We start from the raw sequence: 27,733 nt of genomic DNA, 5'->3' as shown, positions 1-27,733 counted from the left end.
TATAATTAGTCTCCATTGACGTCTAAGACTGTTGACGTCTGTTCCCCCACTCCTCTGAGGCAGAACACCCCATAATTACTCTGCCAGACTCGGATCTCCAAGTCTGCTAGGCAAAAGGTGAGGGGGCATATGGTAATAGCCAGGTATTAGATCTAGTCTGCTACTCTGCTTATTTCCTGTGTGCTTTAAGTGAGATGTAAGGCCTAGCTGCTACTGCACAGTGGTTTAATGAGGAAAGAGACTGGTATACAGTTTAGACAGTACTGAATTAATGTTGGATGTTGGATGGACTTCACAGCCTTTTGTTCCCATGTTTGCTATTTTTATGTTTGATTTTTTTTTATTTCTGAAATACCAGAAATGCCACTGTGGACAAATACAAACAAGTTCATATATATATATAGACAAGGAGCTGCTCCTTTTGTTGGTAGTTGTGTAGTTCCCACGTGGGACCTCAGAGCTGCTCTTCTGCTTTGTCATTAGTCCCCACGGTGGAGCTAAGAACTGCTCTTCTGCTTTGTCATTAGTCCCCACGACGGAGCTCAGAGCTGCTCTTCTGCTTTGTCATTAGTCCCCACGGTGGAGCTAAGAACTGCTCTTCTGCTTTGTCATTAGTCCCCACAGTGGAGCTCAGAGCTGCTTTTCTGCTTTGTCATTAGTCCCCACGACGGAGCTCAGAGCTGCTCTTCTGCTTTGTTATTAGTCCCCACGGTGGAGCTAAGAACTGCTCTTCTGCTTTGTCATTAGTCCCCACGACGGAGCTCAGAGCTGCTCTTCTGCTTTGTCATTAGTCCCCACGGTAGAGCTAAGAACTGCTCTTCTGCTTTGTCATTAGTCCCCACGGTGGAGCTTGGAGCTGCTCCCCAACATCATAGTCAATACCCTGGGGGTACCAGTCCCAGTCACGATAGTCCATGTCATTATATGCTGCTGCAGTCAGTCCTCCAGGCCCTGGAGGGCAGCAGAGAGCTCTGAGGCTGTCACCCCAGCCCCGTGGCCCAGCCTTTCAGCCACAACTAGGATCCAGCTCTTCTCCTCACAGAGCCTTGAGGAAGGGTATTGTCTCTTGTAATACCCCTTCCCCCATCCCCATAACAATCACACATGCTCAGGTGGACAGTCTCCATAGCAACGCTGGTTGTCGTCATGGCAGTGGTGGCCTAGTCTACTGTGCTGCAACATGGATGATGTAGCTGTTGTTTACCAGCAGAACCAACTAACTGTAAGCACTCAGAGGCCTGCAGCAATGCAGCGTAGAACTGCCTCATTTGTTACCATATAACGTTATTAATTAGAGATTATGCCATATTGTTCTCCATCCATGGGAGGTCCTTTCTTTGAGCCAGAACTATACCAAGGAAGCTCTTGCACTGAGCTCAGTGTTTTGAAATGCAATGATTTAGATAACATTCCAAAATGTACTTTTAAGGAATTTCAATGTTATCTCAGGATGCTACCAGTCATATTTTTGATGCTTTGCCCTCTATCAGGTTTAAGCCTCTCACTATAATCAATGCCTGTCCCCCAAGTTCTGCCTAACCTCTCAATCCCAAATTAGAAATTCATTAACAATGATTTAACTTGATAGACTGGTGCCATTAATAGAAGACAGTAGTAATTTTTTGGATCTATCTACAGAGGTCATTATGGCTGCGTTTACACAGGCAGCCCAATTCTGATATTTTCTTCATTAATCGGGCATTTTGACCAATCACATCAGATCTAATCACATCAGATCTTTTTACATCAGATCTTTTTCAGAGCTGATCTGTTTAAAGACTAATTTGTGAAAAAAAAGATCCGAATTGGGCTGCCTGTGTAAACGCAGCCCAAGGTTCACACTCTTCGGAGCACATCCCATATCTCGTGGCACTCCGTAACACAGTACCCCTAGCGGGTAGAAGATGTAACAGCACCCGCTCTCTGAGAAATCAATGATATCATTGTTTACTGGCAGAGTGACGGAGGCAGGCTGTGTGGTGCTGTCTGAAATATCCTTGTTCACAGCGTGAGCAGCACAACTCGCCGGGATCGTCGCGCTCCATCTGTGTGCCTTTGTATGGCAGCAGGCGGCACAATAGTACCCTGGCCTACGCAGTCACTGTCAACCTGGCACACACTTCACACCCATCCTGTATACAAAACATACACAACACCAATGGTTCGGCACTCCAGTACATCTAGCTTCAGCATTCCTGTCTCTCTCCATTGATCTATATTGCTGATTGTGCTCACAGCTTGGAGTTAGTACTGGTTTGCCTTTTATGGCACTGATAGTATTGACGCAATGCTGACTGTGTATGTTGCTCTAATAGCTATTGTAATCGCCTGTGTGTTGTACTGGACTTTAGGTTGTCCATGGAGGCTCTCCTCCCCCTCTTGTGAGGCTGTGGCTGGGAGAGAAGTAAGAAGAACAGTGATGGTAACAGTAATGAATGGAACCCTGGCAGGCTGGCACACTGCAGGTCACACAGACTTGGTTTGCAAACACATACAGGCAAACACACGCATGAACACATGCACACACACACGCACGCTTCAGCCCTGAGAAGCAGGGCGACCATCTCTCTTTCTCGCCACTCACATCCCAAGTTGAAAACCTATGCCATGAGCACATTATAACCGGAGAGCAAGGTATCTGTAGTCCATCTCATCACAGCAGCAGCCAGCTTACCAATTGAGTTAGACACATGCTTATGCCACACTCAGACAAAGACAGGCATGATTGAAGGTACACATAGATAGACACTTCCCCAGCATCTCTTGTGATGTTCTATTGTGCTTGTGTACTGCAGCCCTCCTCTCCTCAGTTGCCATGTCGTCACTGATACAGTCCCTTTGACTGATGGTCTCAGCTTATCCACAGTGGATCTGAGACACAGACTGTTGTAGTAGAACATGGGGGTCTGCCTCTTGTCCTTGTTGGGGGCTACTTCTCCTATGTCAGGATTATTGATGGGCAGTGCATGGGACAGATGGCATGGTTTTATAGAGATCGATGCATACAGCACATACATACCTACCTACCTACAGATGTAGGATCTTAATTTGATCTCACTGCTGCAGGAGAACTTTCCTGCAATGCAGAACGTTTCAAACTTGTAGTGTGTTTCAGACGTATTAATAAAGTTTCTGAAGTTTGTAATTTTCTCTTTGAAATGTCAGACATATATATAGTTCCTTCAAGAAGCATTAACACCCCTTGACTTTATCCACATGTTGATGTATTACAGCCTGAATTTAAAATGGATTACCTTTCAATTTTGTGTCACTGGCCTACACACAATACCCCATAATGTCAAAGTGGAATTATGTTTTAGACATTTTTACAAATTAAGAAAAAAATGTAACGCTTAAATGTCTTGAGTCAATAAGTATTCAACCCCTTTCTTATGGCAAGCCGTAAATAAGTTCGGGAGTAAATATTTGCTGAACAAGTCCCATAATGCACTCACTCTGTGTGCAATAATAGTGTTTAACATGATTTTTGAATGACTACCTCATCTCTGTACCCCACACATAGAATTATCTGTAAGGTCCCTCAGTCTAGCTGTGAACTCCAAACACAGATTCAACCACAAAGACCAGAGAGGTTTTACAATGCCTCACCAAGAAGAACATTGGGAGATGGGTAAAATAAATCAGACATTGAATATCTTTTAGAGCCTGATGGTTATTAATTACACTTTAGATGGTGTATCAATATACCCAGTCACTACAAAGATACAGGCGTCCTTTCTAACTCAGTTGCCTGAGAGGAAAGAAACCGCTCAGGGATTTCACCATGAGGCCAATGTTGACTTTAAAACAGTTACAGAGTTTAATGGATGTGATAGGAGAAAACTGAGGATGGCTCAACAACAATGTAGTTACTCCACAATACGAACCTAAATGACATAGTGAAAAGAAGGACATCTGTACACAATACAAATATTCCAAAACATGCATCCTGTTTGCAAAAAAATAACTAAAGTAAAACTGAAAAAAAATGTGGCAATGAAGTGAACTTTAAGTACTGAATACGAAGCTTTTTGTTTGGGGCAAATCCAAATCAACACATCACTGAGTACCACTCTTTATATTTTCAAGCATGGCGGTGGCTGCATCATGTTATTGGTATACTTGTCAACAGCAAGGACTAGGGAGTTGTTTAGGATTAAAAAAATAAAGAGAGAGCTAAGCGTAGGCAAAATCCTAGAGGAAAACATGTTTCAGTCTGCTTTCCAAAAGACACTGGGAGACAAATTCACCTTTCAGCAGGACAATAACCTTAAACACAGGGCCAAATATACACTGGAGTGGCCTACCAAGACAACATTGAATATTCCTCAGTGACCAAGTTTCAGTTTTGACTTAAATTTGCTGGAGAATATACGGCAAGAATGAAAAATGGCTGTCTAGGAATTGTCAACAACCAACTTGACAGAGCTTTAAAAATATTGAAAAGAATGAAGTGCAAATATTGCACAATCCAGGTGTGCAAAGCTCTTAGAAATGTACTCAGAAAGACTTACAGCTTTAATCCCTGCCAAAGGTGATTCCAACAAGTACTGACTCAGGGGTGAATAATTATATAAATTAGATATTTCTGTATTTCACTTTAAATACATTTGCAAAAAATGTCAAAAACATGTTTTCACTTTGTCAATTGTGTGTAGATGGTAATATTATTTTGTATTTAATCCATTTTGAATTCAAGCTGTAACAACAAAATGTGGAATAAGTCAAGGGGTATGAATACTTTCTGAAGGCTCTGTACATACATACATACATATTTATGAGGTGAATTTAGTGTCAGTATATGTCCCATCATACTGTACCATAGAGAGGGTCCTGATCACTCCCACCTATTTAAGGAACGTAGTCCCTTGAGTCCATCATCAGCTTGATGCGTTCTGGCTCACGACAGTAGAGGAGAAAACTAATGCATCCACTTCCGTTGTGGATCAATATCATGACATATCAACCCTTTTATGTACAAATATCCCTATCTAATGTTTCTGACCTTCAAAACAACCTATAGAATACATGTAGAATTGCTAAGGGCAAATAGTGGTCCCCTTCAACAAATCATATTGTTAACTTTTAGTAAATGTGTATGCCCACTAATGTTTCTTCTCTCATGATCTGTAGTTATTAGTGTATATCAAGGTACAAATCTGTCGTTCTGCCCCTGAGCAAGGCAGTTAATCCAATGTTCCCCCGGCGCCGAAGCTATGCCGAAACCGTGGAAGTTGACCATGGCAGCCCCCCCGCACCTCTTTGATTCAGAGGGGTTGGGGTAAATGTGGAAGACACATTTCAGTTGAAGTCAATTCAGTTGTACAATTGACTAGGTATCTCCCTTTCCCTGTCCTTTGCATTACTTTGAGGGGTCATAATTTGCAAGGCCTCAACAAAAGTCCGTTTTTTTGAAGTGTAGTCTGTTGGCATCCGCAATGGCTAGTCCTCTAGCAATCGAAGTCTAGTCACTTGCGCCATCTAGTGTTCAATGCTGGCTAGGATCTGCCTCTAAGGTCTACAGTACAATATCACCACATTCACCACACTTCAGGCCTTCATATGTGGACCATTACAATGACTGATGCTTGTCTTGGAGAGTAATTTTCTTCTATACTTAATGTACTCTATTCAATCAGCGTTACAGATTCCGCAATAGAAATGTAAAGGTCATTTCCGATTGATCCGACAGCGTTTACCGTGAATGCAGTCTCCGCTAAAGCGGGAGCAACAATGCCTTTAATATTCAATCACGCTGTAAATCTGACCTTACGCGATGCGGATTGAATAGAGCCCTAAGTAAAGTTCAGTAAACTATATTTCATATTTTATATCTGGTTAGACATGGAAGATGGTTGTTTGCTATAAGAACGCTTGAATCGTGTCTTTAAATTGGCGTGATTAAACGATATTCTATGTTTGATTTCCCTTTGGCTTTGACAGTTTATGTGATAAAGCCATGTACAATGTGGAAGGCCACTGTTAATACTGTACCCGTTTTTAAATCCTGCTTATGTGTCCAGAAAAACAGAGCTCTCATGTAAAAACCATCTGCTAATGCCTATTGTCATCTCCCGTTGATGTACGTCAATGCATTTCAGTCGAAAGTGGACAGGGCCTGCCTAACCGGTTTACCCAGCACATTAAAGGATCGTTTTCCATCCATTTTTTTTGTTGTAATATGAGAGGAAACTATTCTCTGCCCTCGGCAGGAAGTATCTCAGCGAGCATTTTCGATCACTTTTCTTAATTTCTGACCCAGAGAGCACAGCAGTTTAGTGACTACACTCCGGATCAACAAGACCTCCAAATGCATCTTTAATGAGCATTTTAGAAAGTCATAATGGCATCTCACTAATGCTCGTCGGTTAATGATCTTCTGCATGCCCCGCCTCTACGCTTCTAACGTCTACGCCGATGACAGTTCTTTGAATTATCTGGTTTAAACTTTTGTAGCATCTTCTTGCTTTCATTCCAAGATCCGACGACTGTTTGCTCATATTGAGGACACTTTTCTTGGCTTCAGATATGCATCGAAGCAAGACTTTTCCCTTGAGAAAATCTGCGTCAGGTAGGCGGCTCTTCTCCTTTCCAAGTGTTTCTGCACATTTTATTTCAGTTTGTTTGGCTTCTAGAGATCTAGCCTACTTTCTGGTGCACATTGGATATTCTTATATTCCAATTTACTTTGTGTTTTGCTGCATGGTCTGTGGCGGAAGATGGTTGTTTTTGACTGTTGAGCACTGTGGAGAGGCAGAGGCGCACGCCCTCTTGACGGAGCTATCCATGGTGCTGAAGTAAAGATGACCTCTGCGATAGAAGTGCGGTAGATGTCTACCAAATAAAACTAGTCGGAAGTTTACCGTTTATTATACGTAGGCTATGTATAAAACTTGATGAAGTTGATGGATAGAATTCGACATTTTACATATTGGTGCATATCAATTGTAACAAACATATCGGTAATATGTTAAACGGTATGTATGTTGAAAGATGATATTTTCACAACAGATCACTCAGGTTGATATTATTGGATGATCAAGTTTGAAAAAGCATGCCCTACCTAACTTTCTAGTAAAATATGTAGGCTGTTGTTATACTCTGGAGTCTTGAGTCTTTTCAGAAATCTGCTTTTAATATTGTCTATTCGCTATGACTGTAATCGATGGATTAATGATAGGGAAATAGTTTATTTCTATGTAATTGATCGTAACAGGTTTGTCTTTATTTTATGAACAAATCATTTAAAAAATGCAGGTCTTTGGCTTCTGCGTGTGGCAGTGTATGCAATGGCCTACTAATGTACAGCACTATTGATCTATGGATCATGTAAAGTTTGTGTACGGCAGCTTCAAATCTGGACTGTAGGTGGCACCCTTGTGGAGGCTTTGATTAGGATACGATGCACAGAGAGGAAACAGAGACGGTTTTAAAGGGAGGAATGGGAAGTATAGCTACTGCTGCTTCTTCAGGGAGTTATTGCAAGTAGCCTTGTCAGTGAGGGAGGTGCTGTCTCCTTACGTATGTTTGATCTAGCAGTTGATGCAATAGCAGGATATGACTCCTGTCTTGTTGTGAGGGAGTTTGTTCGTTGACTATCCGTTTCACTGAGTTGCGTGCCATCGATTTTTGTTTTTTACTCCCACGTGTCAAATGTAGATAGATTGAATCAGGGGCGTGCGCTGTTATGTGTTGCTCTCATGTACTACCAGCTCTGCCTCACGTCAGAAGTAGACCTTCCTCCATGTTTCTCAAACGTGACATGTCGTAGTTGTTCCAAACGTATGCGTATTATCATCAACATCCTCATATTGTTTTGTTGTAAATAACTGATAAAAAAATATGTGTAGGTGGCCCTTAGTCTAGGACTAGGTTGAAGATAACAATATCTATAAAGTATATATTTTTGACCCAGCCGTCAGTGTAAGGCAAAGGCCAGACTACCATGGCAACACGCTGGTCAAAAATGTGGACACGGGCTTCCTGTTGTCGCCACATGCCCATCTCCTCAGCCTTCTCTAGGGACAGACAGGATGTGAAATATTGATGATGGCTCAGTTTCAACCCGAGACTCATTTACTCCATCGCCCTGTCTTGTTTTATGCCAGTGGCTGCTTTCAGAGTTTTTCTTCACATGAGTGTATAGGTGGCAGAGGTAGCCCAATCCATCTTCGACTGTGTCAGGGCTTTCCCACATTCTGAGTCATTGGTCACCGTACCTCTCACTTGAGCACCACGGTCACGTTTGTTTGGGTGTCTGCAGTGAAGCAGGTGGGAGTGGGCAACATCTCAAGGCAGTGTCGTTGTCCAAGGTACTGCAGTGGAGTATGGGGATGCAGGTCGCCTTGCTTATCTCACACAATCATAATTAAAAGTGCTAAAATGATTGCAGGGACCATGGCTAATTGTATATTGACAATGCATGATAAGGAAAATGTGTTGTCTATTAATTAGTGTTGGCTACGGGATCTACTGCGAGTGATACGCTTTATGAGCAATTTCATCCCCAACTTTTTTGATAAATCTTTCGCATGCGTAATGGTTATGCCTAAAAGACATACTCATTGAATCGGTATTGAATAATTGAAGGGACAGAGAGAGAGGGTACCAGAATATTCTCCTGCTCCCCTCCACCCCCACTCCCCCTCCCGGTTCCCCCCGCGCTAGTTCTGCGCCTGGTTAGGATGCTCCCTCGGAGCGCAGCAGTATAGCTTAGACTGTGTAATATGCACTGGGGTCTGATACTGTGTTTGTAGCGGGTTATTTCATATGTCGTCTTGTTTGAACAAGAGAGGGAAAACAAATTTAATCTCTGTAATAATTAGTCTCTCTATCCTCTCCCGTCGCTCTATCTACTAAACCGGTTTAGTCCGTGCACTGTACTAGCAGCGCTTTGCCAGTGACGAGGGAGATTAACGACCTAAAAGATAAGAGGAAAACATCATCATTGGAAACGTTTTCTCTGCGTTTTCTAACAGGTGTTTTTCTGGCTGCGCATTAGCGCCGTCCACAACCACCTGCGTCTGCGCCACTCTTCATGTGCATGATCCCTGCTTTTGTGGGATGGTGCAAAACGGCTTTTAGGGAAACAGCTGCGCGTTAGTTATGATGCTGGAGAAATGCCACTATTTGTGCTGTACGAGAGTGGAACATGTGTCTCGTCATTTTTTGTTGAGGACTGTTTTTCCTTTCCGGAGATAAGATGCACCGTTACCGAGCTACGCCCAACAAAACCAACAGAAAAAATATCAACTTACAGAACATTTAATAGGCATCATTTTGAAGAAGAGTGGAGGTACTTTTTTATGCACTGACTGTATTTTGAATTTATTATATTTATTTCACAATTAACGAGCAATGACTGCGCTTTGCATTTGAGGAATCTTTGGATGACCACTGCTGCTTGAGAAAGATTTCCAATAAAAAAATTGAAAGGGGTAGAGGAGAACATTTTTCATAGTCTGGAAGTTTTCTCCGGAAAACCGTCAAACTGGCCATGGCTGCAGCGTTAGCCAGCTCCCTTATTCGGCAGAAAAGGCAGGCGAGGGAGCGGGAGAAATCTAATGCCTGCCGCTGCGTTAGCAGCCCGAACAAAACGAAGCCATGCGAGAAACCGAGCCGGCTGTCTATGTTCTCTCGGGTCAAACTCTTTGGCTCCAAGAAGAGGAGACGGAGGCGACCAGGTCTGTTTTGGGTATCGCTAATTCCGTTAGACCATCACAATTCATACGTTTGATTTCTGTTGCCATTTCTTCAGTTTCATCATCACTTTCCCCAACTCTGCTCTGTGCACCAAATATCAGGGGCACTGGACAACCAAAGTGGCTATATAGGTATAGGAACAACATCAACATTTATACATGATTCGAATTGATACATATATATATATATATATATATATATATATATATATATATTTTAAATATCCATAGAATGTTAATCAAAATCTATAAATGCAGATTTATATCAAAGGAAAGACAGCTAGAAGGTCTCCCTATAGATGTGTATTTTAGTTCATGCACAAAAGTGTGACCTATGACATTTCAGACTGTTAATAACTACCTAAGTGATGTATTATATTGGTGCTTCATCCCTCAATGTCTGCTCATGTAATCCCATGTGGACCATTACAATAGAGCCAGCTAAACAGGATTAGAGCATAACACAAGCCCACTGTGGTCTTTAAATATCATTGCCATGCTTATGTCTGTTGTCTGAATCCACAATGAGCAAGCTTAAAAAAGACTCTATGCAGATATATTGCTTGGTGTTACTACCATGGGACACGGGATGTACAGCAGGCACCCAAGCATTTGAATAGTTTTGTGTAATTTCACCAAGTTTAGAAAATGATGAAGGATATGTATACCTTTCTGAAGAATATGTCAAACACACTTTGTGAAGTTTAACACATCCTGTACACATGTATTAAACTTTATATTTGGGGATTTCAAAACCAAACACAAAAACTTCCAGGGACATTTCCTGTATTTCAGAGTAGTGCTCTAACAAAAAACTGATAAGGCATCCCGACAGACCTCTCAGTCCCTGAATGGCCCATGCAGTATAGTCTGCCAAGGTGCGATTCATGTAGTTAGTGAAGGCTTAGCCACTGCAGCTTACAGGGCCCAGACAGAACCTCATCCAGAACCAGACATCCACAACCAGAACCAAACATCCACAACCAGAGTATACAGTTAGCTGACCGTTAGCTGTGCTACATACCAGCACTACCTTACGGCTGGTTCTCTGTGATGTTTACAAAGCTACATGAGCCGTGGCCCTTGGTTAATGAGCACCGCTGAGGTTTGCTGAGCGTGACTCAGCCCTGTGCTTTCAGACCTAAATGAGCTCCAGTTAATTCCTCTCCCATCAAGTTCACAGGCTGGTTCAGGCTGTTTTTTAAGTGCATTATGCAGGTGGGGGTGGAGTGGAGGAGATTGGGGGTATGTTGATCGGGGGGCTGGGGCTAAGCTACCCTGCAGTGTTCCCTCAGAACTGGACCCATACCATGATACCAGTCAGTACCCTCTTTCATCCCACCTCATCCCCCTCTTCCACCTCCCTGAGGCAGAACTGTGCAGTCGGGAGGGGACGGGGATAGGGAGTGTGTGGTTTACGTAACACATGTGTGGAGCCTCGGCAGAAGCAAGATACTTTTCTGCTGCGGCTATGCGAGTGTGTTTGTGTATGGATGTGTTTGGGTGTGTCAGTGAGTGTGTGAGTAGAGATCCCCGAGTCTCCTGGTAGAAAAAGCCGCCCACTGATTTCACCTTATGACGCCATTCTCTGTCTCCGATACATTGTTTCCTTGTGATGTAACACCTTGTGAATGTGTGTTTTGAAGGTAGCTAGGGAATTTACAAATCAAGAAGTCTCCAATGCAATTTTCTCCTCCAATCCACATATTTTCATTCAATGCATTTTAAGCAACGTTGAAGAAATGCTCTTTATGTCTTGTTACAGGAACCCAGATGGCAGTTTACTTATCATTAGTGGACTGGCATTTTGGCGTAAATCTCTGCCTTTGAAAAGACGTCAGCCTCCTGATGTATCAGTCTTAAAAGGTTCCTATAGTAGGGAGCCACTGGTGGGGAAAAAAATAGCCAAAGCATGAGTACTGGCCAGGCGGTAACCTTTGTGAGGGTAGTAATGGCATTATTGAAAGGTAAAGCAGATGAAAGAGAGGATGAAAGGTGTGGTAAATGACGATAAAGGACAGTCCTCTAGGGAAGGGAGCACGGGGAAGGGATAGCTCTTCGCGGAACATGACACACCAAAATGTCAAGCTTGTGTCTTCATAGGCACTTCCAGGTTTTATTTTTTTTATATAAGATATAGGCCACCGCCTTCCCAACTAAAATCTCTTTAGATGGAGTTTGAACTACTGACTTTGTTAATCCATTGGCTAGCAGAATTTGTACTTTGTAATGTAGTTGTCCCAGAACATTTCTTTGGATGGCATAGATGGACGGAATTTTTCCCCCACAATACATGGCCATCCATTACACCATAGAAGGAAGTTGTATACCCCATATTTAAAACACGGCATTTTCACTAGGGAACAAACATACATAATATGGACAGTTAGCATTTTAAAAAATCAATCAGTGCTTATCCTGGATAAATATTGACTCTTACTGTCAAGCACCTGCTCTCCATGTAATCCTCTCAGGTGCAGCCACAGGCCCCTTTGGAATAAACCCAGACTTCCTTTCTAGTCTCCCTAGTCCTTCCCTGTTCCTGTGTGTGGTAGAGATAGGAACTGTTTGCTCATACGCCGGTATCCATGGCTTGATCTTCTAGACGTAGGCAGAGATGTGTTTGCGCTGGTCCCTTGAGCCTTTGGAGAGCTGAGAATGTGGCAAACGCTGGGCCTATTGGGAGCAGGACTGGGGGGACTGGTTAGTTACTTACACAATAAGGCCAGAGGGGGTGTGGTATATGGCCAATATAACACGCCTAAGGGCTATTCTGATGCACAACGCAAAGCAGAGTGCCTGGCTATAGCCCTTAGCCATGGTATATTGGCCATATTCCACAAACCCCTGAGGTGCCTTATTGCTATTATAAACTGGTTACCAACATAATAAGAGCAGTAAAAATAAATGTTTTGTCATACCCGTGCTATACGGTCTGACATACCACGGCTGTCATCCAATCAGAAATTTATAATGTAGTTTATAACCTAGCGTGCCAGGTTTATAGGATTACAGAATATCTTGTTATAAGATACATGGCTGGTGGATGGGTGAACAAGGTTCCTGTGTGGGCACAACTCTAGTATCATCACACCCTACCCAAGTCCGTTTTGGAGAGGGTGCACAAAACTGAACTGAAACCAGCATCTTGATTATACAACAACATCAGCATCTTGATTATACAACAACATCAGCATCTTGATTATACAACAACATCAGTATCTTGATTATACAACAACATCAGCATCTTGATTCATTTCATCTTTCTCCAGGAATGAGACGAGCCTTGATGCAGGATCAGAGCCTGTCTCCAATCTCACACACCCCCTCTTCTCCCTCCTCCCTCTCTCCCCCTCTCCTCAGAACCCCAGTTGAAGGGGATTGTGACGAAGCTGTACAGTCGACAGGGCTTCCACCTGCAGCTGCAGGCCGATGGCACCATCGACGGGACGAAGGAAGAGGACAATGGCTACAGTAAGTCTCCTCTGCTCGGCTGGCACCAGGGACATATTCATTAAGGCAGTGGTTCCCAAACTGGGCTTAAAATGTATCATTATAATAAATCAAATAGAATGGTTTTATATAAATAATTCTAGCAACAACAGATGAAACGACTTTGGCCGAGGGGTCGGTGGAACAAGTTAAGAAGGTACAATACAATATTATTAATCTACAATATAGGCTACCCTTAGATGTACAGCAGGGTCTGGGAGGCACACAGGGATCCACAGTACTTCATCAATGATAACTTTTTTAACTCAGTACTTCTTGTATTTCCCCCCCCCCCCCCCCCCCCCAAATGGGTTCGAACATAAATGCACTGTAATCTAAGCTTTCAAACTGAAAAACGGCCCCATTGGAAAATGTGTAGAATTGCAGGAAATTATCTTGAAACCTGCACATTTTCTCTCCAATATGAAGAGGGAGGGCTTTAAAGTGTTATTTCCCAGGGCCTGAGACTTGGTAAGTCTTGCCATGTGCTGCAGCAGTCATAATTAAACTCCTTGTAATGCTATTTTTATAGCACTCTAAAGTCAGAATTCTGTACTGATTTTGAGGGGGTCCCTGATGAATTTGCAATCACAATAGGGGTCTCCGGCACCAAAAAGTTTGGGAACCCCTGCATTTTGCAACGGAAGACGAAAACAAGCATTTTTTAATTGGACAAGTTCAGGTAGTCCCTTCCTTTTTAAGACCGTTTTGTTCCGTGGGTGTCTAATGAATACTACGTTGTCCATCAACCTAACCCATCTACTCCATGCTGATTCCAGACCATCATATTTCCCATGTAAATAAACCCGGTCATCAGTTAACTGTGCGTCAACACAGTAAACAGTCTATTGGCACAGCAATGAACATCAAATGAACACTTCCTGGCTGATTCTGTTTCAAATAGGAAGCACAGCTTTGATCTGTACATTCTGCATACTGTCCTAAGTTGTGGCTGAATTTCTTTCTCGCTCGGATCACATTTGAGATCTCTCCACTGCTACACATTTACTGCGTATCTCATTCAGATAGACCTACACTGACTGTACAAAACATTAAGAACACCTGCTCTTTCCATGTCATACACTGACCAGGTGAAAGCTATGATCCCTTATTGATGTCACTTGCTAAATCCACTTCACTCAGTGTAGATGAAGGGCAGGAGACAGGTTAAAGAAGGATTTTTGTGTATGTGTGTGGGGTGAATGGGCAAGACAAAATATGTATGTGCCTTTGAACGGGATATGGTAGTAGGTGCCAGGCGCACCGGTTTGTGTCAGGAACTGCAACGCTGTTGGGTTTTTCACTCTCAACAGTTTCCTGTGTGTATCAAGAATGGTCCACCACCCAAAGGACATCCAGCCAACTTGACACAACCGTGGGAAGTATTGGAGTCAACATGGGCCAGCATCCCTGTGGAATGCATTCAACACCAAGTAGAGTCCATGCCCTGATGAATTGAGGCTGTTCTGAGGGCAAAAGGGAGGGGGGGTTCCTAATGTTTTGTAAACTTAGTGTATTTGGTTCAGTCTATTTGTATCCCTCATCAGAATGAAAATCCCATATTATCCCTTCCTCATATTTTCCAAAGCCTTTGAGATGTGTAAAACAAACAACAGAATAGGAAGTGTCTTACAGCAGTGATATGCAGCATTATATTGTGTTTAGGGAGATCAGTCCATTGGCTGATTGGCTTTTTTCATCTGTTACAGACCTTAGTAACACCAGGCTTTCGGTAATCCATGCAGTATTGATCATTCAGTACCAGTACTCCCACTGCTCAGGGTGCTAAGTTCTACAATGGGCCGATTAAAGTAGAGATAGGTAGCAAAACGAGAGCATACATCCACCAGGCACAAACACAATCCAACACATGTGAATAGATAGATATTAGATAGATGTACAGACCGATGGAGAGTCCCAGGGTTTTCTGTGCAGCCTGTTAAGAGATGCTCTCATCCTGATCACCGCACAGTAACTATTGACTGACAGCTGCTTCCTGCTTTGTAATTGCTGGCGAACGGTATTGGATGTCAAATACTGTTGTGACGTTATGACGCTCGTCAGTAAAAACATTGCATTAAGAGGTAATTGACTGATGTCGCTATAGGAACACAAGTCCCACTCTGTTCTGATAATACCTATACTAGAGTTGCCTTGGCAGAGTGGTAGGTAGACTATTAACAGCCCCAGAGCGCTATTCCCTAGGCGTTGGCGCGACTCGGAAGTGCCCGCCCTGTGCCTCATGGTGCCGCGTGGTTCGTCGTCAGGGCACTAATGTAATACCTGCGGCTGCCCGGATCACCATCACCCCGAAACTAATCGAATGTGGCATTCTGTGAGAGTGTAAATTAGCCCCGACTATATTCAATTAGTCACTTAAGCCAGATGACACTTCTATCACACAAATGAACACCCGTTCTGTGCAGCCTGCGTGTCAGTCGGAGCAATAACAGGCTCGGTAATCGTCTGGTTTTATTATGTTGCCGTTGCGGAGAGGAGAGGGGGAGGGATTAGGGAGGAGGGAGATATGAATAACATAGAAGGGAGGGAGCCTACTTAGAGAAGAGAGAATGAACACAACACACACCAACCACTCCCCACTCCCATGTCTCCTAGAGCTGGTTAGATAGAGCTGTTAACAGTTACAGTCCTATTGAGATACGTTATGTAACACTTGGAAGAGAAAAATGATAGAGCTGGCTGAATAAGAACGGGAGAAAAGTGAAGCCGTTTGCACCGGTCCAAAAATAGCGTTGTTAGGCGCTGGGTGCTCTTGTCTCCATGGTGACGGGAGCGCAGTCCTCTCTGAGCTATGGTGTCTTGTGATGGTGGGAGAGGAGCTACTCAAATGCTAGTGCACACACGCACACGCGCACACACACAAGCATTCTAACATTGCTGAGGTAGCACTCATGAACATACAGCAGTGTTCGTTTACCAAATCCAGAGCAGCCCAACTTTTGCTCTAGCTGGGCAGGTCATTTTTTGGGCATGGAATTATTTGAGATATCTGGAGGATATTTTTTACTTTTGAAGTACTTTTTAAAAATCAGACAGACTTCATTTAGATAGGCAACCTTCTGAACCATTATGCAAAATATCGTCCAGCGCATACCAAATAATTTCCAAGTTTCCAAAGAAGGAGCACCGATTCAAGACATTCTCAAAGGCGATTCATCCACCTCCTTCTTGCTGTCATAATGCTGCTTAAGTCCGGTTATACCCTTAAACTAAGATTCACACACATTGATCTAATTGGCTAATCAAGGCGTGGGGTTGGGAAGCCTTTGTCACCGGGTACATTTGAATCTGTTAGTTTGTCCCTCCTCTCTCTGTATGTTGAGCAGTAATATTTATGCTGACGATCTGAGCTCTGCTTTGTTCCTTCATAATCATCTCCTATATGTATGGTTCTCAGACTACAGTACAGAGGGTTTGAAGTGGAACAATACCATAATATGTAGTCACGTGTAGAACCTAGTTAGTCTCTTACCAGGACTGGGCATGTGTTTTACTGTTATGTTCGTGTTGAACCTCATGTGTTCTGTGAGATACAAGTAATTGAGTTTCCCCTCTCGAAAATCCCAGGCGGCCGATTGGCTGGTAATCCCCCTGAAATGAAGTTTACCGCAGCTGTGTCTGTGTGTGGGTCTCAGCACGCAGCCAACAGACAAAGAGAGGGAAAAGGAGAGAGAGGGGAGAGAGAAAAATATTAAGCAGATAGGTTCATGTAGTCAGATGAGCTGCAGCAGAAATAGATGGAGAGAGAGAGAGATGGGAAGGGGTAGAGCGAGCATTATGAAGTGGAGAGAACCCGTCGTGCTGCAGGGGGATGAGCTGTAGCAGGAATGTGGTCGCCTATACCATGAATGTAATGGAATCCTGTCTATTCCCATACTGATACTTTCAACAACAAAAACACTTTAGCTACATCAACAACAGCAAAAAACATACCGACATCATGACCCACAAAGTACTTCCACCTACATGAAACCCAGTTATCCACATAGATCCTCTGAAAATAGCAAGACACCTGCTTGTTGAACACCTCATTCCAAAATCATGGGCATTAATATGGAGTTGAACCCCCCTTTGCTGCTATAACAACCCCCACTCTTCTGGGAAGGCTTTCCACTAGATACTGGAATATTGCTGCTGAGACTTACTTCTATTCAGCAACAAGACCATTAGTGAGGTTGAGCACTGATGTTGGGCGATTAGGCCTGGCTCGCAGTCGGCTTTCCAATTCATTCAAGGTGTTCGATGGGGTTGAGGTCAGGGCTCTGTGCAGGCCAGTCAATTTCTTCCAAACCGATCTCAACAAACCATTTCTGTATGGACCTCGCTTTCTGCACGGGGGCATTGTCATACTGAAACAGGAAAGGGCCTTCCCCAAACTGTTGCCAGAGTTGGAAAGAGGGAATCATCTGGAATGTCATTGTATGCTGTAGTGTTAAGATTCCCCTTCACTGGAACTAAGGGGCTTAGTCCGAACCATGAAAAACAGCCCCAGACCATTATTCCTCCTCCACCAAACTTTACAGTTGGCACTATGGTAGCGTTCTGCTGGCACCCAACAAACTCAGATATGTCGGATACCGAGATATACCTGGATATACAGCCCAAAACCACTCCCTTTTCCGGGATAAATAACTGTGAGAAACCAGTAAATGAAAATAAATGATTTATATGAAATGGAACTGGAACAGAAACTGTTAAATGATATGGGATGTCTAAATGTGGCGTCTCTACGGCCTCTGCATGATGAATCATCAACCCTCATGGTGGGGACAGACAGCCCATCTCAGTATGGAGTGCAGTTCACAATGCATGGAGACCTACAGTATCATCTCATCACGGTAACTTTGTTTCTTGTGACAGGTAGGCCTGCATTTGCTGCAGCATAGGCTATGCTACAGTAATATACAGTTTGAATGCGTGTCTAATTTACCCATCTCCACCTGACTTTCGGGGTCACCTTATTTCTTAATTGTAAAGATACCTATATTTTTTGATTGCAGCTGCAGTGTTTTAAAACCGTCTGCCACTCGAATATCGTTGCTTTAAATCAGTGCACATGGGAGCACTCTCTCGCAGTCTTTCTCTCTCTCCATCAACTCCATTCAAATTGAATCCAAAACAGATAATCCTGTTCTAGATTGATAGATGGCCTTATATATAGATGTCCTAGCCTACCTCTTTCAGGTAATACATTCAATGCAGTATTAGCCTTATATTTAGCTAATTAATGATGAGTTATGCATAATAAGCTTTAACTTATAGACTCTGTCTCTTATGCAGTACGCAAGCAACTGTGCTCCACTGGCCTCTCTCCTTAAAAAACGCTCCTTAGCTCTTGGAGTCCCATGCAAGAAAAATGTTTTTAATGATTTTTTATCATTTCTTCTACCAATAGACTATTCGAAGAGGGGCGCAAGCTCTTGTTTGCGAAATGTTAAATACAGCAGGCCAATACAACTCACGGGTAGTTTGAAAGAAGAGCGAATGCGTGATGGCGGTAGGCTAAATCAGTTAATTATTCTGGCCCATAACCATTCAATCTTCGTGAAGAGAAGTGAAAGCCTTCTGCATCTAAGTCTAGTCCCATATCATTCAAGGAAGTCATTGTATTGAGGAAGATATGGACAATGAAACGTTCGTTTAACGTTCGTTTAAATTTCGTTTAACTGTTGAAAGTGAGAAGGAATGAAGCAACAATAGAGAGAGAAGGAAGTAGGCTAATAACATTAGGGGGAAGTATTATGAAAGGTATATATGTGTCAGTCGACGCATATAATTATACAAATAAGCCCTATTATATGTCCAAAGTCAAATCAAATTCGCTAGCCTGTACTTGTCACTTTGTAGGCCGCATGTGCTGCACCCGAGTCACATATTCTCTCCCTGCTTTATCATGGTAAGAACAATGTGCGTAATTAGAGTCCGTGTAATGCAGCATAATACAATACAGTATTGTAAAACAGTTCGCACAAAATATTAGCCTACTGGAGCTAGTTTCATTTATTTACCCAAGAGAGCATATACAGTGCCTTGCGAAAGTATTCGGCCCCCTTGAACTTTGCCACCTTTTGCCACATTTCAGGCTTCAAACATAAAGATATAAAGCTGTATTTTTTTGTGAAGAATCAACAACAAGTGGGACACAATCATGAAGTGGACCGACATTTATTGGATATTTCAAACTTTTTTAACAAATCAAAACTGAAAAATTGAGCGTGCAAAATTATTCAGCCCCCTTAAGTTAATACTTTGTAGCGCCACCTTTTGCTGCGATTACAGCTGTAAGTCGCTTGGGGTATGTCTCTAAGTTTTGCACATCGAGAGACTGACATTTTTTCCCATTCCTCCTTGCAAAACAGCTCGAGCTCAGTGAGGTTGGATGGAGAGCATTTGTGAACAGCAGTTTTCAGTTCTTTCCACAGATTCTCGATTGGATTCAGGTCTGGACTGACTTGGCCATTCTAACACCTGGATATGTTTATTTTTGAACCATTCCATTGTAGATTTTGCTTTACGTTTTGGATCATTGTCTTGTTGGAAGACAAATCTCCGTCCCAGTCTCAGGTCTTTTGCAGACTCCATCAGGTTTTCTTCCAGAATGGTCCTGTATTTGGCTCCATCCATCTTCCCATAAATTTTAACCATCTTCCCTGTCCCTGCTGAAGAAAAGCAGGCCCAAACCATGATGCTGCCACCACCATGTTTGACAGTGGGGATGGTGTGTTCAGCTGTGTTGCTTTTACGCCAAACATAACGTTGTGCATTGTTGCCAAAAAGTTCAATTTTGGTTTCATCTGACCAGAGCACCTTCTTCCACATGTTTGGTGTGTCTCCCAGGTGGCTTGTGGCAAACTTTAAACAACACTTTTTATGGATATCTTTAAGAATTGGCTTTCTTCTTGCCACTCTTCCATAAAGGCCAGATTTGTGCAATATACGACTGATTGTTGTCCTATGGACAGAGTCTCCCACCTCAGCTGTAGATCTCTGCAGTTCATCCAGAGTGATCACGGGCCTCTTGGCTGCATCTCTGATCAGTCTTCTCCTTGTATGAGCTGAAAGTTTAGAGGGACGGCCAGGTCTTGGTAGATTTTCAGTGGTCTGATACTCCTTCCATTTCAATATTTTCGCTTGCACAGTGCTCCTTGGGATGTTTAAAGCTTGGGAAATCTTTTTGTATCCAAATCCGGCTTTAAACTTCTTCACAACAGTATCTCGGACCTGCCTGGTGTGTTCCTTGTTCTTCATGATGCTCTCTGCGCTTTTAACGGACCTCTGAGACTGTCACAGTGCAGGTGCATTTATACGGAGACTTGATTACACACAGGTGGATTGTATTTATCATCATTAGTCATTTAGGTCAACATTGGATCATTCAGAGATCCTCACTGAACTTCTGGAGAGAGTTTGCTGCACTGAAAGTAAAGGGGCTGAATAATTTTGCACGCCCAATTTTTCAGTTTTTGATTTGTTAAAAAAGTTTGAAATATCCAATAAATGTCGTTCCACTTCATGATTGTGTCCCACTTGTTGTTGATTCTTCACAAAAAAATACAGTTTTATATATTTATGTTTGAAGCCTGAAATGTGTCAAAAGGTCGCAAAGTTCAAGGGGGCCGAATACTTTCGCAAGGCACTGTAGCTAGCTATATCTATGGGCTTTTATTTTTCTGTAATGTGCAGTAGCCTATATCATGTATGTATTTGATAACGGCACAATAATTTGTTTTTTTGGGGGCTTGGGCTCATTAAATGTCTTTAAGGCTCATAAACTTTTGTTATTGACCAAATACTTATTTTCCACCATAATTTGCAAATAAATTCATAAAAAGTCCTACAATGTGATTTTCTGGATTTTTTTTTCTCATTTTGTCTGTCATAGTTGAAGTGTACCTATGATGAAAATTACAGGCCTCTCTCATCATTTTAAGTGGGAGAACTTGCACAATTGGTGGCTAACTAAATACTTTTTTGCCCCACTGTATATAGTGTAGCTAGCTGATCCCAGATCAGTTATCTCTGTTTACAAGGCAGCAGATGTTGCTCAGGGTGGAAGGCTCCAGTGGGACTGGGATCAGCCAAGGTCTGCAGGGGAAGAGAGGATGGAGGAGAAGAGAGATGAAAGAGAGGAGAGGAAGGAGGAGACGAGAGATGGAGGGAGGAGAGGGAGGACAGGAGAGCAGAGGGTGAATTTACGGAATCATTCTGTAGTACTACCTCTACAGTGGGTTGGAGTAGCTTTTTACTTGATGAAATCCCTACTCCTCTTCTATTGTTCACCATGGAAGACTGGGGAAACACAGAAGCTGTCTTAGTGTTAAAGTCAGGGAAGAGAGTCCATCACAGCTGGACTGCTTACATGGGCTTCCTCTCTGGAGGGAGGAAGTAGTTATTTAGAGAGGATCTGTGGTGAGACCCCTGTGTGGTTGTTCCTAGCACCTAAGTCCTTGAACCTGTCAGTAAACTAAGAGTGAAAGGGAGAAGCAGAGGACCAGTGCTGATGACAAACACATATCAATGCTGATGTTGAAAAGAGAGAACTTTGTCTCTTCACCTTAAATATCCTCTCTTGTTCTTATGTCGCTGGCATCCTATCTGTTCCATATAGACAGGTGTGTGTGTGTGTGTGTGTGTGTGCCTGCGAAGTGTGTGTGTGTGTATCCTTATATTCCTGTGTGATTATGTAAATCCCCACACACAGAGATGTGCCTGTCTTTATCCCATAGCCCAGAGTGACCCTGTCCTCTGTTACCAGAGGGCATGCATGTGGCAGCACTGTGTGCAATTAGTGCCAGCCAGGATAGAAGAGGAGGGGGCAGAACACAGCAGCAAAGCCACTGTTTGGCTCTGATGTTAGCGTAACTCTAAGAATGCAGTTACAATACAGCTTTGCAGTTACAATGGGACATAACGGCAGTAGTTACAATACAGCTTTGCAGTTACAATGGGACATAACGGCAGTAGTTACAATAACATCTTTACAGTTACAATAGGACATAACGGCAGTAGTTACAATAACATCTTTACAGTTACAATAGGACATAACGGCAGTAGTTACAATAACATCTTTACAGTTACAATAGGACATAACTGCAGTAGTTACAATAACATCTTTACAGTTACAATAGGACATATCGGCAGTAGTTACAATAACAGCTTTACAGTTACAATAGGACATAATGGCAGTAGTTACAATAACATCTTTACAGTTACAATAGGACATAACGGCAGTAGTTACAATAACATCTTTACAGTTACAATAGGACATAATGGCAGTAGTTACAATAACAGGTTTACAGTTACAATAGGACATAACGGCAGAAGTTACAATAACAGCTTCACAGTTACAATAGGACATACCGGCAGTAGTTACAATAACAGCTTTACAGTTACAATAGGACATAACGGCAGTAGCTACAATAACAGCTTTACAGTTACAATAGGACATAATGGCAGTAGTTACAATAACAGCTTCACAGTTACAATAGGACATAACGGCAGTAGTTACAATAACAGCTTCACAGTTACAATAGGACATAACGGCAGTAGCTACAATAAAAGCTTCACAGTTACAATAGGACATAATGGCAGTAGTTACAATAACATCTTTACAGTTACAATAGGACATAACGGCAGTAGTTACAATAACAGCTTTACAGTTACAATAGGACATAACGGCAGTAGTTACAATAACAGCTTTACAGTTACAATAGGACATAACGGCAGTAGTTACAATAACATCTTTACAGTTACAATAGGACATAACGGCAGTAGTTACAATAACAGCTTCACAGTTACAATAGGACATAACGGCAGTAGCTACAATAACAGCTTCACAGTTACAATAGGACATAACGGCAGTAGTTACAATAACAGCTTTACAGTTACAATAGGACATAACGGCAGTAGTTACAATAACATCTTTACAGTTACAATAGGACATAACGGCAGTAGCTACAATAACAGCTTCACAGTTACAATAGGACATAACGGCAGTAGCTGACATAATGGCAGTAGTTACAATAACAGCTTCACAGTTACAATAGGACATAATGGCAGTAGTTACAATAACATCTTTACAGTTACAATAGGACATAACGGCAGTAGTTACAATAACAGCTTTTCAGTTACAATAGGACATAACGGCAGTAGTTACAATAACAGCTTTACAGTTACAATAGGACATAACGGCAGTAGCTACAATAACAGCTTTACAGTTACTATAAGACATAACGGCAGTAGTTACAATAACAGCTTTACAGTTACAATAGGACATAACGGCAGTAGCTACAATAACAGCTTCACAGTTACAATAGGACATAACGGCAGTAGTTACAATAACAGCTTTACAGTTACAATAGGACATAACGGCAGTAGTTACAATAACATCTTTACAGTTACAATAGGACATAACGGCAGTAGCTACAATAACAGCTTCACAGTTACAATAGGACATAACGGCAGTAGTTACAATAACAGCTTTACAGTTACAATAGGACATAACGGCAGTAGTTACAATAACATCTTTACAGTTACAATAGGACATAACGGCAGTAGCTGACATAATCGCAGTAGTTACAATAACATCTTTACAGTTACAATAGGACATAACGGCAGTAGCTACAATAACAGCTTTGCAGTTACAATAGGACATAACGGCAGTAGCTACAATAACATCTTTACAGTTACAATAGGACATAACGGCAGTAGCTACAATAACAGCTTTGCAGTTACAATAGGACATAACGGCAGTAGTTACAATAACATCTTTACAGTTACAATAGGACATAACGGCAGTAGCTACAATAACAGCTTTACAGTTACAATAGGACATAACGGCAGTAGTTACAATAACAGCTTTACAGTTACAATAGGACATAACGGCAGTAGTTACAATAACAGCTTCACAATTACAATAGGACATAACGGCAGTAGCTAACATAACGGCAGTAGTTACAATAACAGCTTCACAGTTACAATAGGACATAACGGCAGTAGCTACAATAAAAGCTTCACAGTTACAATAGGACATCATGGCAGTAGTTACAATAACATCTTTACAGTTACAATAGGACATAACGGCAGTAGTTACAATAACAGCTTTACAGTTACAATAGGACATAACGGCAGTAGTTACAAGAACAGCTTTACAGTTACAATAGGACATAACGGCAGTAGTTACAATAACAGCTTTACAGTTACAATAGGACATAACGGCAGTAGTTACAAGAACAGCTTTACAGTTACAATAGGACATAACGGCAGTAGTTACAATAACAGCTTTGCACTTACAATAGGACATAATGGCAGTAGTTACAATAACATCTTTACAGTTACAATAGGACATAACGGCAGTAGCTACAATAACAGCTTTGCAGTTACAATAGGACATAACGGCAGTAGTTACAATAACAGCTTTACAGTTACAATAGGACATAACGGCAGTAGTTACAATAACAGCTTTACAGTTACAATAGGACATAACGGCAGTAGTTACAAGAACAGCTTTACAGTTACAATAGGACATAACGGCAGTAGTTACAATAACAGCTTTACAGTTCCAATAGGACATAATGGCAGTAGCTACAATAACAGCTTTACAGTTACAATAGGATATAACGGTAGTAGCTACAATAACAGCTTTACAGTTACAATAGGACATAACGGCAGTAGATACAATAACGCCGGAGACGTGGATGTCGATTATGGCAGCCCCCCGCACCTCTCTGATTCAGAGGGTTGGGTTAAATGCGGAAGACACATTTCAGTTGAATGCATTCAGTTGTACAACTGACTAGGTATCTCCCTTTCCCTAACAGCTTTACAGTTACTATAGGACATAACGGTAGTAGCTACAATAACATATTTACAGTTACAATAGGACATAACGGCAGTAGCTACAATAACAGCTTTGCAGTTACAATGGGACATAACGGCAGTAGTTACAATAACAGCTTTATAGTTACAATAGGACATAACGGCAGTAGTTACAATAACATCTTTACAGTTACAATAGGACATAACGGCAGTAGTTACAATAACAGCTTAACTTTGAGAGAAAGAGCACAAATCACTGTCTCTGTTTGCCTTTTTTCAGTGAGCGTGAGCAATGTTTATTTATTCATTTGTAGCATTATTTAACCTCTTTAAGGCTACATCATTTGCCTCTCTCGACCACTGCTCACGCTATGAAAACCTCCTCTCTGTTCCGGAGTTCAGGAGCAGACCTCTGTGGTGGCGGGCCTCTCTCTCCCTTAGCGTATGAATGCAGGGGAGATTGTGGCCAGGGGAGATTGTCAGCTTTTGGCTAGCACAGTGACAGTAGGATAAAGGTGTGAGCGGTTTGGCATATGAGGGTAGAGCCAGGTGGAAAGAGGTCTCTGTTCAGCCTGCTAAGCTAAGCAGTACTGTAGCTAACTCCGTAGAGGAGACTGGGGTAGAGTGAAAGGATGTGGTTGGCAGGGATAGTGCGGGCAGAAGTCTTAGCTTAATGTATCATTCTCTACTTAGATTAGCTCTGCTCCTGGGGGCCTCCTGAGTGGCGCATCGGTCTAATGCACTGCACCGCAATGCTAGCTGCATTACCACAGATCCTGGTTCGATGCCGGGCTGTTTTACAGCCGGCCGTGGACAGTAGACCCATGGGCGACGCACAATTGGCCCAGCATCATCCGGGTTAAGGGAGGGCTTGGCCGGCTGGGATGTCCTTGTCCCATCGCACTCTAGTGACTCCTGTGGTGGGCCGGGCACAGTGCACGCTGACACGATCGCCAGGTGTACGGTCTTTCCTCCGACAGAGTGGTGTGGCTGGCTCCCGGGTTAAGTGGACATTGTGTCAAGAAGCAGTGAGGCTTGGCGTGGTTGTGTTTCGGAGGACGTACGGCTCTCGACCTTCGCCTCTACCGAGTCAGTACGGGAGTTGCTACCTGCTCGTGTTTAGTCACCCTAGATGCCCCCTCAAGCAGGAAAACTCAGACCGAGGCATGGCTTCACTAAATTCTATTTACTGGTGGATAAACAGTGTGCGTACTCTCTTCTTCACAAGATATTAGACATGTTTTTTCCTCTCCATTTGTTGACAGGATTGTGAGTAACTCTCTCTTTCTCCTCCCCAGCCATATTCAACCTCATTCCAGTGGGGCTTCGAGTGGTGGCCATCCAGGGAGTTCAGACCAAGCTCTACCTGGCCATGAACAGCGAGGGCTTCCTGTACACATCAGTAAGTCTCTCCAACCTTCTTCTGTGTGTGTGTGTTCTCAATGTGTGTGTTCTCAACACACACACACACACAGGGCTAACCTCTCCTGCTCTCCCTGGTGTCTCACATCTTTCCTAACCTCACAATCATTAAGAGCTACCTACAAGGAATATTGCTTCCTTCCTTCCTCCCTGTTACTTTCTGGCACAGCCACATACCCATTTGCGGTGCAAAGTCAATGCTACATCATGATCACAGTGCATGTGGAATACTGAGCTCTCACCATAATGACATGTTTCCTAACAGGTGTCCCCAGTTGTTTACCATCTGTGCCCAGCCCTGCCTCTCACACCAGGTGGCTAGAGTGGGTGTGTTAGCATGGGGCCTGGCTGGCAGCATGATTTGTGGTGGCGGGGGTGATGAGTGTGTATGCCTGCTAATGTGTGCGCGAGTATGTGAGTGTGTGTGCGCACTGGTAGTGATGAGGGTGGTGGTGGAGAAGAGTGTGTTTGTTTCTTTGTTTATGTGTGTGTGTTGGGGTGGTTCGGCCCTGTGCCCTTGTCCCTGCCCCCACACCCCATGCCTGCGTCTGACCTTCTGGGCTGTACGGAGCTGAAATGCCGCTGCTCTGGCAGCAGTCCGCATTACTATGGTGACATGAACAGCTGGAAGAAACAGATGCAGTATGTGGGCTGCATGGAGCAGAGAGAGCGAGAGAGAGCGAGAGAGAGCGCGAGAGAGAGAGAGAGAGAGAGAGAGAGTAAAAAGTAAAAAGTATAATTCAAACATCCTTGTCTCTACTCTCTTCCATTCTATTTAGGTATAATACCTATATCTACCTATCTAACCTAATTATATCAGGCATATCTGATATAATTCAGTGCCATTAAAAAGCTGAAGGATTTATAAACAGGAGGCCATTGAAATATATGGCTCTGGCAGCAAGGCTCCACATCTTTGATTAAATGTGCAAAGTTATGAATACTTCAGTTCCCATGCAGCCCAAAAAATATCCCTTTCCCTCTGCCTCCTCACAAAATGTCACCATCGTAGCACAGGGTGGCGGACTGGCCGTGACTGGGGAGAATGACAAGGATGCCCATGAACCCTGAGAGGAGGGGAGCGTGCACGAGCAGTCACGAACACACGCAGACACATGCGCGCAAACACACACACACACACACACACTGAGTGACAGATAGCCCACATGGTCACACCAGGAGGGATGTGTGATGTACAATGCATTATGGGGCATTGTGTGATGATGAAAAAAACGATTTAATCCTTAGAATAAGGCTGTAACGTAACAAAATGTGAAAAA

The 27,733-nt window shown here is 42.8% G+C and overlaps 1 protein-coding gene across 7 annotated transcripts in view; it reads left to right on the top strand.

The window, feature by feature from the left end:
- Positions 1-27,733, top strand: part of fgf13a (fibroblast growth factor 13a) — a 218,285-nt gene that overhangs the window by 162,860 nt on the left and 27,692 nt on the right. For 5 of the 7 annotated variants that reach the window (XM_021583849.3, XM_021583850.3, XM_090219623.1 and 2 more), the window contains 2 exons: positions 13,065-13,175; positions 26,330-26,433. In XM_021583849.3, the coding sequence (XP_021439524.1) occupies positions 13,065-13,175; positions 26,330-26,433 (215 nt within the window). Of the gene's footprint in view, positions 1-6,196; positions 6,572-6,603; positions 9,684-13,064; positions 13,176-26,329; positions 26,434-27,733 lie in introns of those variants that run through there. The other 2 variants (XM_021583854.3, XM_021583852.3) reach the window with 2 other exon arrangements.

The sequence above is a fragment of the Oncorhynchus mykiss genome, chromosome 25 (assembly GCF_057628025.1).
Source record: "Oncorhynchus mykiss isolate SJ-2025 chromosome 25, ASM5762802v1, whole genome shotgun sequence".
NCBI classification, from domain to species: domain Eukaryota; kingdom Metazoa; phylum Chordata; class Actinopteri; order Salmoniformes; family Salmonidae; genus Oncorhynchus; species Oncorhynchus mykiss.
The sequence above is the reverse complement of the archived record's forward strand: the minus strand, read 5'-3'. Positions and strand labels throughout refer to the sequence as shown.